The sequence below is a fragment of the Cariama cristata genome, unplaced genomic scaffold (assembly GCF_000690535.1).
Source record: "Cariama cristata isolate BGI_N322 unplaced genomic scaffold, ASM69053v1 Scaffold44570, whole genome shotgun sequence".
Taxonomy (NCBI): domain Eukaryota; kingdom Metazoa; phylum Chordata; class Aves; order Cariamiformes; family Cariamidae; genus Cariama; species Cariama cristata.
This window is the reverse complement of record NW_009597182.1, coordinates 1-12,352: the sequence shown is the minus strand read 5'-3', so window position 1 is coordinate 12,352 and position 12,352 is coordinate 1. Positions and strand designations below refer to the sequence as shown.

Below are 12,352 nucleotides of genomic sequence, written 5' to 3'. Positions count from 1 at the left end.
CCGGCCCTGGTGCCAAGTCCTCCCCCGCCAAACCCCGTCCTGGGGTTAGGCTGCTCGGGCGGGGAGCAGTCACATACCGCTCTACCTCACCCCTGCTCTGCGAGTGTTGCACTTTATCCGGTAGTAACTGATTTTACCTATTTATTTAAGAAAGATACGGGTCACCTCCATCAGCTGAGGGCATCTTTTTACGCTGTATTTAAAGATTTCCATTAGCATGTTTTGTATTTCTATTTAACCTTCTTTAGCCAAAAAGCTAACCGCACCCACGGTGTTTTGGGAGTAGGGGCTAGTCTTAAAAAAAGTAGAAGAGTAGGATGGACTGTTGGGATTTTTTTGACGGGAGTGGGGGAGAAAAAAAATAAAAGGTTTACATTTTTGCTCTACTTGTGCGTGTACCTGGGGCAGGGTCAGGGGTCCTTACCTTGGCCAACGTGGGGTAGAGAAGAGAGGTGGCAGATATCCCATCTGCAGGTTCTCTTCGGAGGTCCTGGAGGGCCATGGCTGCCGTTCAGATGTGAATGAGACCAAAGGGGCCTGAAGGACAGGTTACAAAAATTGCCTTAAACCCTCTCTGTCAGCATTTGCTTTAGGTCTGCTCTAAACAACCATCCCCATCCCTGAATGAAAATGCAAACGTATGGCCTAAGGAATACAAAACCCAAACCAAATCATTGTCTTGCTCAGACAAAAGCCTCAGCTCTGCCACTTAAGCCAAAGTTAATGTTAAACTACAGAAAAGTAGGAGTATTTTGTGAACACTGTAAAGGCACTTTAGCTTTGAATTTGAATACTAGGGACTACACAGAGCCTGTTCACAGGACTGGTAGTGGACTGAATGGCTCTGCGCTAAGAACACCAAAATTAGTAGTAACAGCAGCCTCTCCTGTAATTCAGTCAATTTATTAAGGAAGGATATATTACTATATATGTATTTTGAGGATAAGGCCAATTCTTCCTGCCTACAAAGCTGTACTTCAGAGCAAGTTGTCAGATACGTTATGGAAGAGCTCCTGAATGCCTTGAGGCTTTGATGGTTTGGAAGCACAGAAAAAGTGACCCATGTAGTGGTGACAGAAACACCCTCGATCAGCAATCATGCCCTGCAGAATAAGGTTACCAACCCACAAAATCCCTCAGTGTCAGCCCATAACATACCTGTGCTTGCAAGATCTGGGACAGCTGAATTGTGGTTGAACTGCTTGTATGGCTAAGTGGCATAGCAGGATTGCTGATTAATATTGTCCCTCCAAAAAACCAGAACTGCCCTTGAAAAGAACATGAAGCAAAAAACAACCGACCAAACAAAATCAGACACAAGATCCGTCCCAAGTGGACTTGGGTGCCTAAGGAGCTGTTATGTTAAGGATCGGGAAGACCCCAGAAGGGAACTACTTACAGGAGGAGACAGAAGATGAGGCAATCATTTCCTGGAGATAGAGGATGAATTCAAGTTTACTGACTGTAAGAAACCAAACTAACTTGTTCTATGCCTGCAGACTTAAGTTACAGTAGTTGTAGTGAGTTCTTGAGATTCCTGCTATGCTTAGGGCACAGTCAGCAGAAACAGTCACACTTGTTTCGGTATTTCACCAAAAGTCAACATTAGCTCTGAGCCAACACATCAATAACAAAGGAGAAATGCAGCCTCTCAAAGAGGCATGTGTGTTCACATTGCCTATGTCAGTTGGCAAGTACGTGAAAGTACATGGATACGCTTATCACAAATTATGTGTCTTCCTATTATATGATATTACCCTGCAATGATTTAAAAAAACACCCCACATCAACACAAAACACATTGGGAAGAGCACATTTAAGAATCCACATGTAAAACCCAACATACTTACGGAATCAGAGTTAAGGTTGGAGCATGGTGGATATTACAGCGTATTCTGTACCCAGCAAGTTTGTCATGAAAAGCAGGTTCCCAAATCCTCTTTGCTGAATACCATTCTTGGTAATGGTATCCACCAGTGTCTACAACTTCTCCCTCCCTCAGTTTCGGACGCTTGCTATCAAGAGGGCAAAGTTAGCCTCCTGATGCGTAGTATCAGGAAGTCCTATCCCACAAAAGCATTCCATGCATACACTTAACTTCCAAGTACGCAAGCAGAGCCCTGACAGAGCAGTAAGGGATTAGAGAGCCTTGGTATGGCGAGCCAGCCAGCTGCTGCTGGGAAAGGTAGTCCTTGCTGTTTCCTTGTGCTAGCACCAGCACGCATTGCCCCGGCAGTGAGGGAGTTCAGTGCACTACACAGGCAGAAAACTTGACAGAAATGGTGAACTGTTCTTCAGCAGCACAGCGCCCTGAGCTGACAGGGTAGCGGGTTTTAGGAGCAGGCAGATGACAAGGATAGGGGTGTGAGGGGACGGTTCCTTTTTCCTGCATATCACATCACCTACTGTCAGACTAAACCTATGTGCCTTAAGTTAGGCTTTGGTACCTTTCTCTGTTTAAATGAAAAGGGTGGTGGGAGAGGACCTTTCTGTCTTCTTTACCAAACAGATGGTAACACCACAAAAAAGTGGGTAACGTAATTAACAAAAGCAATTGCAGCAATCACTACAATGTTCTATTGCATTACAAGAGGTAAATTTCCATGGGTAACTCAGCAAAATTAGTGTTTAGCATTATTTTGTAATAGCCCTTGAAAAGTTTCTAAATACCTTTTAAAACAGCTACTCACCGTGACCTCATAACATTGTAATTTTCAGCAATTAAATTAACTTCTCTCAAAAAAATGACCTGAGACCATCTGCAAGAAAGTTTGCATTTTTGTGAAATATATCAACTCTCATAGGTCAATTTATTCAGAGTTACAAATTTCATTGAGAATAAAAGATTTATGCATTTTTCTTAATTAACAGAACAAGTTTAGCTAAATATAAACTCTGCACTAAAGTTTTGCAGTGGCACAATACCAACACAGAATACAGAAGCATCTTTAAACTATACAAAATTTTAAAATTGAAAATAATCCTGTTTACATATTCTTTGTACATTAACATATAAAAGACCTCATTTAATGAGGCATCTAAAGGAATCAAAAACATCTCTACAGCTATCTCTGAAAATTCATATCTGGAAACAATTCATTACACAGAAGCTTTACAAGACTATTTAAACAAACCAATACACACTTTTTACAAGATTAACATTCCCAAAGGTACTCATAGGCAGGTTGTCACTTTTTATTTTTGCAGTTGCCTCACTGGTTATCTTTAATTATAAAAATTTTCATATTTATATATGTTGGGTGTTGTTGGATAACCAGTAATCTAATTTAAAAGTTGTGCAAAACAAACAAAAATTTGGAAAAACAGTATGTTTAACCAGTCATTTATATAAAATACCAACTAAAGCACTTCTTTTGCCCTGTGTGAAGGGAAAAAGCCACAACCAATCTCTTTCTGGAGAGTTACCAGTTACATTTTTATATTCCTTCATTAGACTCCTTCTATAAGTTATGATAAATTAAAAGTTCCAACAAGACACTGACTGATTGATAGACCTGCCCAACATCCTCAAGTTTACAGCTTCTGTTTGCTGTCCGTATCCTGCTGCTGCTTCTTTAGATCAGGAACACTCACCCTGCCTTGTCACCAGGCTACCTGAAGGCTGAAAGGGCAACTCTTGACACCTACGCAGAAGCGTAGCTTTGCATAAGAAAGACTTGCCATGTGGCTACTAATTTGAGCCATTTCCTCTTCATCACTTCTAACATACCGGGACAGCCAACAGCGAGAGGCATGTGGAAAACATCTGAACTTTTAAAAACTTAAGTTCAAATTATATGAAAGTATGCTTTCAAGTTTATTATAATAAATGCAATTACTAAGAGATTACCAGTTAGCAAAACTACTGTATGTGAATAACAAATGGAGAAATCTATTGTAGCGCTGGCCAATAATGCTGGTTTTCTTAAGAAGCAGATATAATATATTTAAAAGGGTCCTTTCTGAGAGGTTTTCTTTTCCCTTATCTTCTGGCAGTTAGGATATTTGGTGAAGCCTATATAAAGGAAGAGGATTTTCCAGAACTACTTGTTGTACACTTGGAAAGAAAATTTTTCAGTCTCTGTTGGTGTTATTAGCTGCAAAAGCATGTAAATTTCCCATCTGGCTCAGACCACTCTGAATATGTGCAACATGGATCTCAACGTTATTCTGAAAACAACTACAGGAAGAAAAGAAGAAGAAGAAAAAAGTGTTAAGCCCCATATTTGTTAGTTGTGTCTGAATATTTCTACAGTGAAAGTCAAGGTACGAACATAGCCACTACAAAAATTCAGATGAATCGGAGAGCAGCACATACTTGATAGACACATACGTGAAAATAGCATTTGCACAAACAGCTGCATGAAATCAAGAGTTACTGCCTTGGGTACTTCAAAGATGACTTTAACATGACCAGAGTTAACGAAATAAAAATATTATGAAGAGATGCTAAAATGCCTCAAATAAGTACAGTGAAATCGAAACATCGTCACCTTCTTAGCAGTGTACGTCAACCTTTAGTTGAAACCATTCCTATGTGCAATTTGCAGTGTTGATTATAGAGAAGTTTCACTAATGTTGGGAGCCTACTTTTGTTTTACTAATGAAAAATGTTATACAACAGCATTCCTCACTAATTATTTTTAAATCAAAAGGCTATCCTACTATCTGTGGGGGGGGGAAAAAAAATTTCATGTGTGCAGCCTCCCATTATGATGTAGGAATACCAGTATGGAGAGTATAAGGAAATACTTAGCATTTAGGTATGTTTTCCAAATTATGTAATTTAGCAGCATTATAATTATTTAAAAAATCCTAGTCACAACTTGCTGAAGGCTGCGGTGTACTGCAGTCAAGTATCACCACATTTTTCCTATGATCACATTCTTGCTATTTTTATAATGCCTCCTTAGGCACCTGCTTGTAACAACTGTTGAAAAATGGCCTCATCTAGACTAGATGGGCATTTGATCTGGCACAGTATGGCTGTTCTTCTGTTCCCTGGTTTAAAATATTGCTAATGGAAGCTGGTCAGAAGCTATAATTGTCTCATATACCAGCTTTTGATATTTACAGACAAGTGGTTGAGTAATTATGCAAAAAGAAAACTGAAATTGTACTGTTCTGTGGGTTACAGAACTTGTATTTACTAGTGGGATTTCAAAGTCTGAAAATGTTCCAGAATAACTTACTAGTTGTCATAAATGACTGAAGAGCAAGAAAATGTAGTTGTTGCTGCATCAATGTAGCACCTTTTTTTTTTTTAATTATGTTACTTCACCGATAGCTTCAAACAGAAAACAGCTAATTTCACACTCCCTTTAAGAAGCCTCCTTTCAAATGGGACCATTCCTCTAAGTAAAAGTTACCAGATTAAAACCCTTAATTATAATCAATGGTTACTTCTAAAATACAGTAAGAACTGCTTGCTGGCACAAAATGTGTAATTAAGAATTAAATATTCAAAAAGTAATACCTGATGTTTGAGGAGTCTATTGAAATCTTAATGTCATTTAATGAATCTGTTAGTGATTTAAATTCAAAGGAATTCAGATCACCTCCTTCTGCTAGACACTGTAGGAGAAGAAAACAAAAACTGTTCTCACAGTTCGGCACAAAGAAACTGACAGAGCTTTAATACTACGTATTCTATGGGAAAAAATATCTTTTGCGAACATTTTACCTTAATTTGCAGTAATATTGCTGTAAGTCTAGAGATAAGATCAGTTAAATTTTCACTCTCAACACAAAGCTGTCCTGTTGTCGAGGAATTTGCTTGCCTGACGATCTCCTGAGCCTCCTCTTCACACCTGCGCCTCAGATCTGTTGGTTGGTTGGCAGGCTGGAGGCCTTGGTCGGGAGCAAGCTGCATAGATACAACAAAGAGAAATTAAGAATAAAGATCTCCTTTGCATTTGGTGTATGTGTGAAATGACAAATGATTTCAAAGACAGTTCACAGGTATACAGTACACAGTATTTTTTCTTAATTTATGTACATGTATGTCTACTTCAAAACTGGCCACTAGGAGCAGCAAAAGTGTCTGTGTTCTGGTAAAATAAACAGAGATGGACAAAGGCAGAGACAGAAAGAGAAGGAATCTGATACAGCTACCACTAGTTTCATCTCAAAGCGACTCCCACCTATGCCCTATTCCTGGGAAATTCTAATTATTTTTTTTTTGTACTTAGGTTAAACAAAACCAACAAGTACATACAGATTCCAGCAAAATCTTACCTCATAACAATACTGCTGAACTTTATGTAAAACTTTATTTAAGTCTTTGTTTAGTTGTTCTAGATCTAGAACAATAGTTGCATATCTCCTCTGAAACTCAATGCCTATTGGCATAGAATAGGATTTCTGTGGAAAAGACAAAGCATATTAAAGTTAATATGATACTGTACATTTACATCTTTTGAACTCATCAAAAGGAATTTTCACTTGAAAATCATAATGAGATATTTGAAATCCTAGTGTTAATAGAAAAATGTTAACATACAAAATATTAAAACGTAGTATCACTATTTAAAACTCCAAGTGACAACTGTGTAGTAACTACCATGCTTTCACTCTCTTCATAAAGTGCTATGATAATCTGTGGTGGTAAATGCTACAGAAGATGACTGTGGTCTGATCTGCTTATTTCTCCAGTGGTTGGGTATGGCTCCTCTCTACTGTATGAACAGAAAACTATCCTGTCAGTAGGACAACATGGCCACGACCACCTCTGCTGCAGGATGGGAGGAACAGTTGTCTAGTAAATTAGTGGTCACTTGAGGATGACTCTGTGCTATGTACCTTCTGTTACAGCTAACAATTCTGCCAAAAAAAGATACTAGAGCTTATATTTGGTAACACAAGTATTTTGGGTAAGCACAATTTTCCACAAAAAATAAATACCAGCATACAGTACTTTTTTCTTAGACTGTTTTCAGAATGTTCCTCGACATTGCTTGGGTGGTATTTATGAAACTGAAACAAAACATACAATATATTATGAAATTTCCTCCACAAATGGCCTCTTGCAAGATAAGCTGGATGTATTTCCACTGCTTCTCAGACACAAGTCTGAGATACAGGTACCTCATACAATCAACCCTGTAGCTATAGATTTTACACCACGAGATAAAGCAAATTGCAAAGTCAAGAACAGCCTTCACCAGGAGGATCCAGGTCAAAAATTCAAAATCAAGGTTTCAGTTATCAGTTCAGTTCAAAGTTCTCCATTAAACTTAATCACTGAAATGATCTCTAGGGATTTTCAAAGTCTGAATACCAAATTAATAGGGCTTTAAACTAACATCGTAACTTTAGAATTCACCTAAGAGCAAACTGGAAACCAGCATAAATTTGACATACTTCCTGCAGCTCTGGAACATAGGGAAAAAATTGTAACTTTCAGACCTTCCCCAGTGACCAGCCCCCTAGAGCAGACTGGACTACTCTGGGTTAGCTGTGAAAGCTGCAGACAATTGTGAAATCCCCATCAGAGAGGAAAGGCTACGGGCATTCTGTGCTAGGGAGGACGAAAGAAATATTTCTCAGCACCAGCACTATTTCTAACCCAGAAGCAATCCAAGATCTGGAAACAGTGACGACGGCTGAACTGGCAGACAAAAGGTAGATGGCTTTCAGTAGATGGAAGGAGGTAACAGCTCTGTCACTGAGCATCTACGTGCTTCTCTGGAACAACCAGCATCACCTTTACCTTGTCTTTATTGCAGGTAAAGTGAAAAAAATGAACTAGCCATCCTTTTTATTTAGATTTGTTTATCCAAATAGCTATCAGAAAAGTGTTTACTGTTTTATGTACACTGTAACTTGTTCATAGCCTGCAACCAAAACTAGTATAGCGATGTCAAGATGCTTAACTATTAGTAAGGTGTCCTTTCACAAAAATGAAATAGAGAATGTGCAGTTGTATGTATTAATAGCTCCTCTGAAGGCATCCCCTGCCTCATGTAAATTTATTATTATTGCCAGATAATAATGGATTACACATTCAGTAGCAGTTCTGATTTTGGTCAGTTCCATTTATTTCTATATTGGATCAGTCATTTTAAAAAAAGTCTCCATAAAAGGATTGCTTTAAACCAAACAGTGGTGTTACTCTTAACAATTATTAAATCACAATTGTATGAATTATTATCAAAGCCTGACAATTAAACTATACCTGAATGAACTCAAAGGATTCTATTTTATTCATGTTCAAGTATGTTATTGATGTTCAAGTGGATTGGTGCCAGAAAAAGTTTCTTGTTCAGAGAAAATACATTTTAAAGGAGAAACAACATAAACGCAGTGGCACAAACGTAGATGGGATTGCCAAGGGACAAAGAGGATTAGAAGATTAGATTTCTATTGGGCTAAGAATATGGCCCAATAGAAAGGCATCACATCCTCTATTTTTATCAGGACAGCCTTGAATGGTAACTGAGGTTGCTTTATGATTGCTGGTTTACAAAGGAAATAGAGTAAGGGAAGAATTTCAAAAGTATCTCAAAGTCCTTATCTAGGCTGCAGCTGCGCTAAAATCTATCAAATTTAACGTTTATTTCTAGATTCTCTTCTTCCCTGTTGCTTTTTTGCTCTTTCAATTTTGTGGAATGAGAATATCAAGGAAAACAACAGTACAGTTGATTTATGACAGTAGCCGAGTGACATGTTAATATCTGGATTCTTGTCAGAGTAAGGCTACTATCATTCCTATGGACTTCCTTATCTATGCAAAAGTACTAATAACTCAGTAAAAACAAAAAGTTTTTTACTTTGTTTTAAGAAAAGTTGGTAATTTTTCAGTATCAGAGTTTAAGGTTGCAATAGTATGCTTTAATCTTGCTTCTTTTTGCATCTCTTTTAATTATTAATATGCAAAATTAAAAGACAAAACATTTGATGCACAGGAAAAAATAATGTAGCAACTGAAATGATAACAAGGTTTTGAAGAGCAGCATCACAGCACAAAAGAAGAAAATTACAGAAACATAGGGATGGAGCAGCAGGAAGTAGAACAACAGAATGCATGTTTGCACATGATCACTGAAGGGACAAAGAGGGAAATCTTACCACAATAAATCAAATCCTTCAACATTCAAATATTTTACATGAAAAAAAAATCAGCTTTTTTGTTTCAAGAAGTAAAAAAGACTCCTCTTCCTCTCCACAAACCTTTAGCATTCTGTCTGTACGTTGTAGAGACAACTGTCTGAATGGATGCTAGCAGAAGGTTGAGACTGATAGCTTTCCACTTTCAAGTTGATTGACAGCCATGGGTGGTAGAAGAGGCATTCTTATCATTTTGATTTACTGACTGATGATTAGATAAAGCCTAGCAAGACAAAACTGCTGCTGCTAATTATGCTGTAGCTGCTCTGGTACTGTAATTTTAAATGCCGGTCAAGGGCACTCAGAGCTTTATATAGAAAATCTCTGAACTGAGTTACTGTTTTAGCCAGAAAGTTAAATAAATAAGTACCTACCATCCACAGAATAAAATTATGATGAATATCTTGCCATATAAACTTGTACCCAAGATTCTCAAAGTACATAGTATTTCCTTACTTTACGTGTCAACTGACATATGCTATCCCGATAGTAACATTAATTGGTTTCCAAAGCATCATGTTTTCAAAGGAGAATCATATTTGAACTGACCTCTCTGACTTGTCTTTAAAAAAATAATAAAAAATTTTCACATTATAGAAAGTGATAAAATACACATTTTATCTAGTTTTAAATGTATCTATTCACATTAGCTGTTAAAGCATATCCTGTTTTAAGAACTGAAAAGAGAACATTCTCACCAGCTTTTCTGCTTCTGTATTCATCTCTCTCAATTGTTTGATGTGTTCCTTCTTGATCATAAGGATTTTTGATAACCTGGTCTAAAACAAAGGAACTATTTTAAGAATGAATAGATCCTTAAGCACTTTTGAAATGCCATAGAAATTCAAGACAATAAAATGTGTGCTTCTTTCATAATTTTAAAATACATTTCTCAGTTGTTCATCAAGTTAAGATGCAGAAATAAAAATTAAACAGTGGATTTTCCAGAGATTTAGAGATTTTTTTTACAGCATTTTCAAGTACCCTAGATTGGAGAATGCTAAAAATCCATCAGCCAAAACTCCCTATAGGAAGACTAATAGAATTTATGGTCAGCTAGAGGTTGAAGAATAAAGAATCTTCTTTTTTTTTTTTTTTTTTCTCAGCCTGAAGGAAAGCAAAGAGTGCTATCATCATGTACTACAATTAATGCCACTTACCTTACCATACCTTTTTTCACACAGTTCTCGGCCTGTTCTCAGCTGTGCGCATGACTGAGCACCAGCCCTTTGTGTACACTCCTGCAGTAAAACCTGGTATAGAGACTGGATCTACTTTATACAGATCAACTCTGGGCTTTCCATTTCTCTCTTTCATAATGGGAATACACTGTTTCTCCTGCCCTTGGGACCTAGCAGGCTGAAGTGGAAATCACTGGGAATGCTCTCAACACACACATCACTCCTAAAACTATTCAAACTCTCTAGGGCCCCAAGAGAAATCCTAGCTCCACTACAACCAGCAACAGTTTTATTACTGATATAAACAGAGCCAAGATTTCAGGTTTTATAAATTTCAAAGGGCTTAACTGCATCCTAGTAGTGGAACATGGGACTGGGAGAAATAGGAACTCCCTAGTTCAACATCCATCTGCTTCTATATAATCCCCTTTGCTGATTTTCAAGTTCAGTCTTAATGCAGCCAGGTTTCCTGCCCTCACAAATTCTAATGGAAAATTGTTCCAGGGCCTCTTTCAGCTAACTATGCATATTCTTGGAATTTCCATGTTAAATGCCTACTTGTTCACTTCATAGTCATTTGTTCTGCCAAAGCTGTTTCTCGGCTAAATACAGGGTCTCCCTCCTGGTATTTATCCCTGTTTATTCAGAGACAGTAAAAGCATCTCTTCTCCACTCTTCTTTCACTAGACTAATCACAACTTGAGCCTTTCCAGTCTCCTCTCCCATAAAAGGCTCTTGTTCTTCTAAACTTTTGTGGTTCTTTCTGTATATTTTTTTCCATTCACTGTCATCTTTTCTGTATGTGAGAAACAGGAAGCTTGTACCAGTATTCCATATGACAGACCTGTAAACTAAACCTGTAAAATGGCAGCAATACTTCTCTCTTTCTACCACAAATACTTTGCCAGATGCATCTTAGGAGCGGATGGCAAGCCACGGTCAGATGCACAGAGGGAATACTGCATAGGTTATCATTCTTCCAATTCTAGCTGCTCACTTCTGTCCTTGTGCTGTCCCCCAACGCCCGTGCTGAGCTAGCACTTGTATTTTTGCAGCCACATGAAGAACCCAATCAGGGAACTCATAATGACAAAACAGTAAATTCAGAAAAGTCAAGAAAGAAAAAGTTTTAGAATTGTTACTTGTGAGTTGGATTACCTCTCTGATCTAGTTTCTAACATACCACACAAATGCTCATGTTGGCAAAAAAACACCTGGAAGGACAGTGCTGTATACCATCTTCCCCTGCTGCCAAAAAAGTTACTTGTCAAGCTTGCTGTTGTCACCGTCCCATAACTGCCTAACACATCTAAATCCTTCTCCTTCATGAAGCTGGTGAGTCCCGAACTTAATGCAGAACATATTATTTGTCCCCAAAACCCGCAAGGTATTTGGTGTTTAACTTCTAGTTTGATGTCCAGACATATTTAGGGATGCAGGGCCCTAATTCTCGAGTTCATGAGCTTGGATTTTATATTATATTCATCCTATTCCCAGATATACTCCAGTGATCAACATAATCTGATTCTTTCTACAAGAAACTCTGACCTTTCACTGTATCTATGATGTCTACCAACTTCCTCTCATTGGTACATTTTATTAAATAGACTTACATTTTCATTTGCCAGTATCATCAGTGAATGCTTTATTCGCTGTTCAGCCCTATTTTCCTTGAGAAATTCTTGCCTAACAGCTCTATTTTCAGAGCTCATCCTGACTTCATTTCATTCTGTTTACCGTTATAATTTATAGTTCTCATTAAACTGCAAACGAGTGTTTAGTACAATGCTTTTCCACATTAAATGAGACGAAGGAACAACCTAACCAGTACGTTTAGATTTGTACTTTAGATCTAATTTTTTAGTCAAAAGAACATTTATAAGAACACAAGCATTTCAAAGTAAAGTATGCAATAACTTACTACGGAATATTTTCAACATTTTCATACGCAGAAAATAAGTCAAAAATCCAGTATGCATTTTCGTTTTTTTTCCTGCCGCCTTTCAGCGGGGGAGATGACTCCCTGCGGCAGGGCCCGCGGGCGGGCAGGGCCCTCGGGCGGG

General features: G+C 37.9%; 1 protein-coding gene across 1 annotated transcript; it reads right to left on the bottom strand.

The window, feature by feature from the left end:
• Positions 1-2,773: 2,773 nt before the first annotated feature.
• LOC104168239 (protein lin-9 homolog) lies at positions 2,774-9,882 on the bottom strand. The gene is made up of 5 exons (XM_009708765.1): positions 9,807-9,882; positions 6,238-6,363; positions 5,684-5,866; positions 5,477-5,574; positions 2,774-4,180 (listed from the first exon to the last, which is right to left on the bottom strand). Exons 1-5 carry the CDS (start codon positions 9,864-9,866, stop codon positions 4,075-4,077), a joined length of 573 nt encoding a protein of 190 aa, XP_009707067.1. The 5' UTR covers positions 9,867-9,882; the 3' UTR covers positions 2,774-4,074.
• Between the last annotated feature and the right edge of the window lie 2,470 nt (positions 9,883-12,352).

Excerpts from the sequence above, each read along its gene's own strand:
- LOC104168239 (XM_009708765.1), bottom strand. The coding sequence starts at position 9,866 with ATGATCAAGAAGGAACACATCAAACAATTGAGAGAGATGAATACAGAA. Across the intron at positions 5,575-5,683 it reads CAATATTACTGCAAATTAAG|TGTCTAGCAGAAGGAGGTGA; the intron begins GTAAAATGTTCG and ends CTTCTCCTACAG. Across the intron at positions 4,181-5,476 it reads ATAGACTCCTCAAACATCAG|TTGTTTTCAGAATAACGTTG; the intron begins GTATTACTTTTT and ends TTCTTCCTGTAG.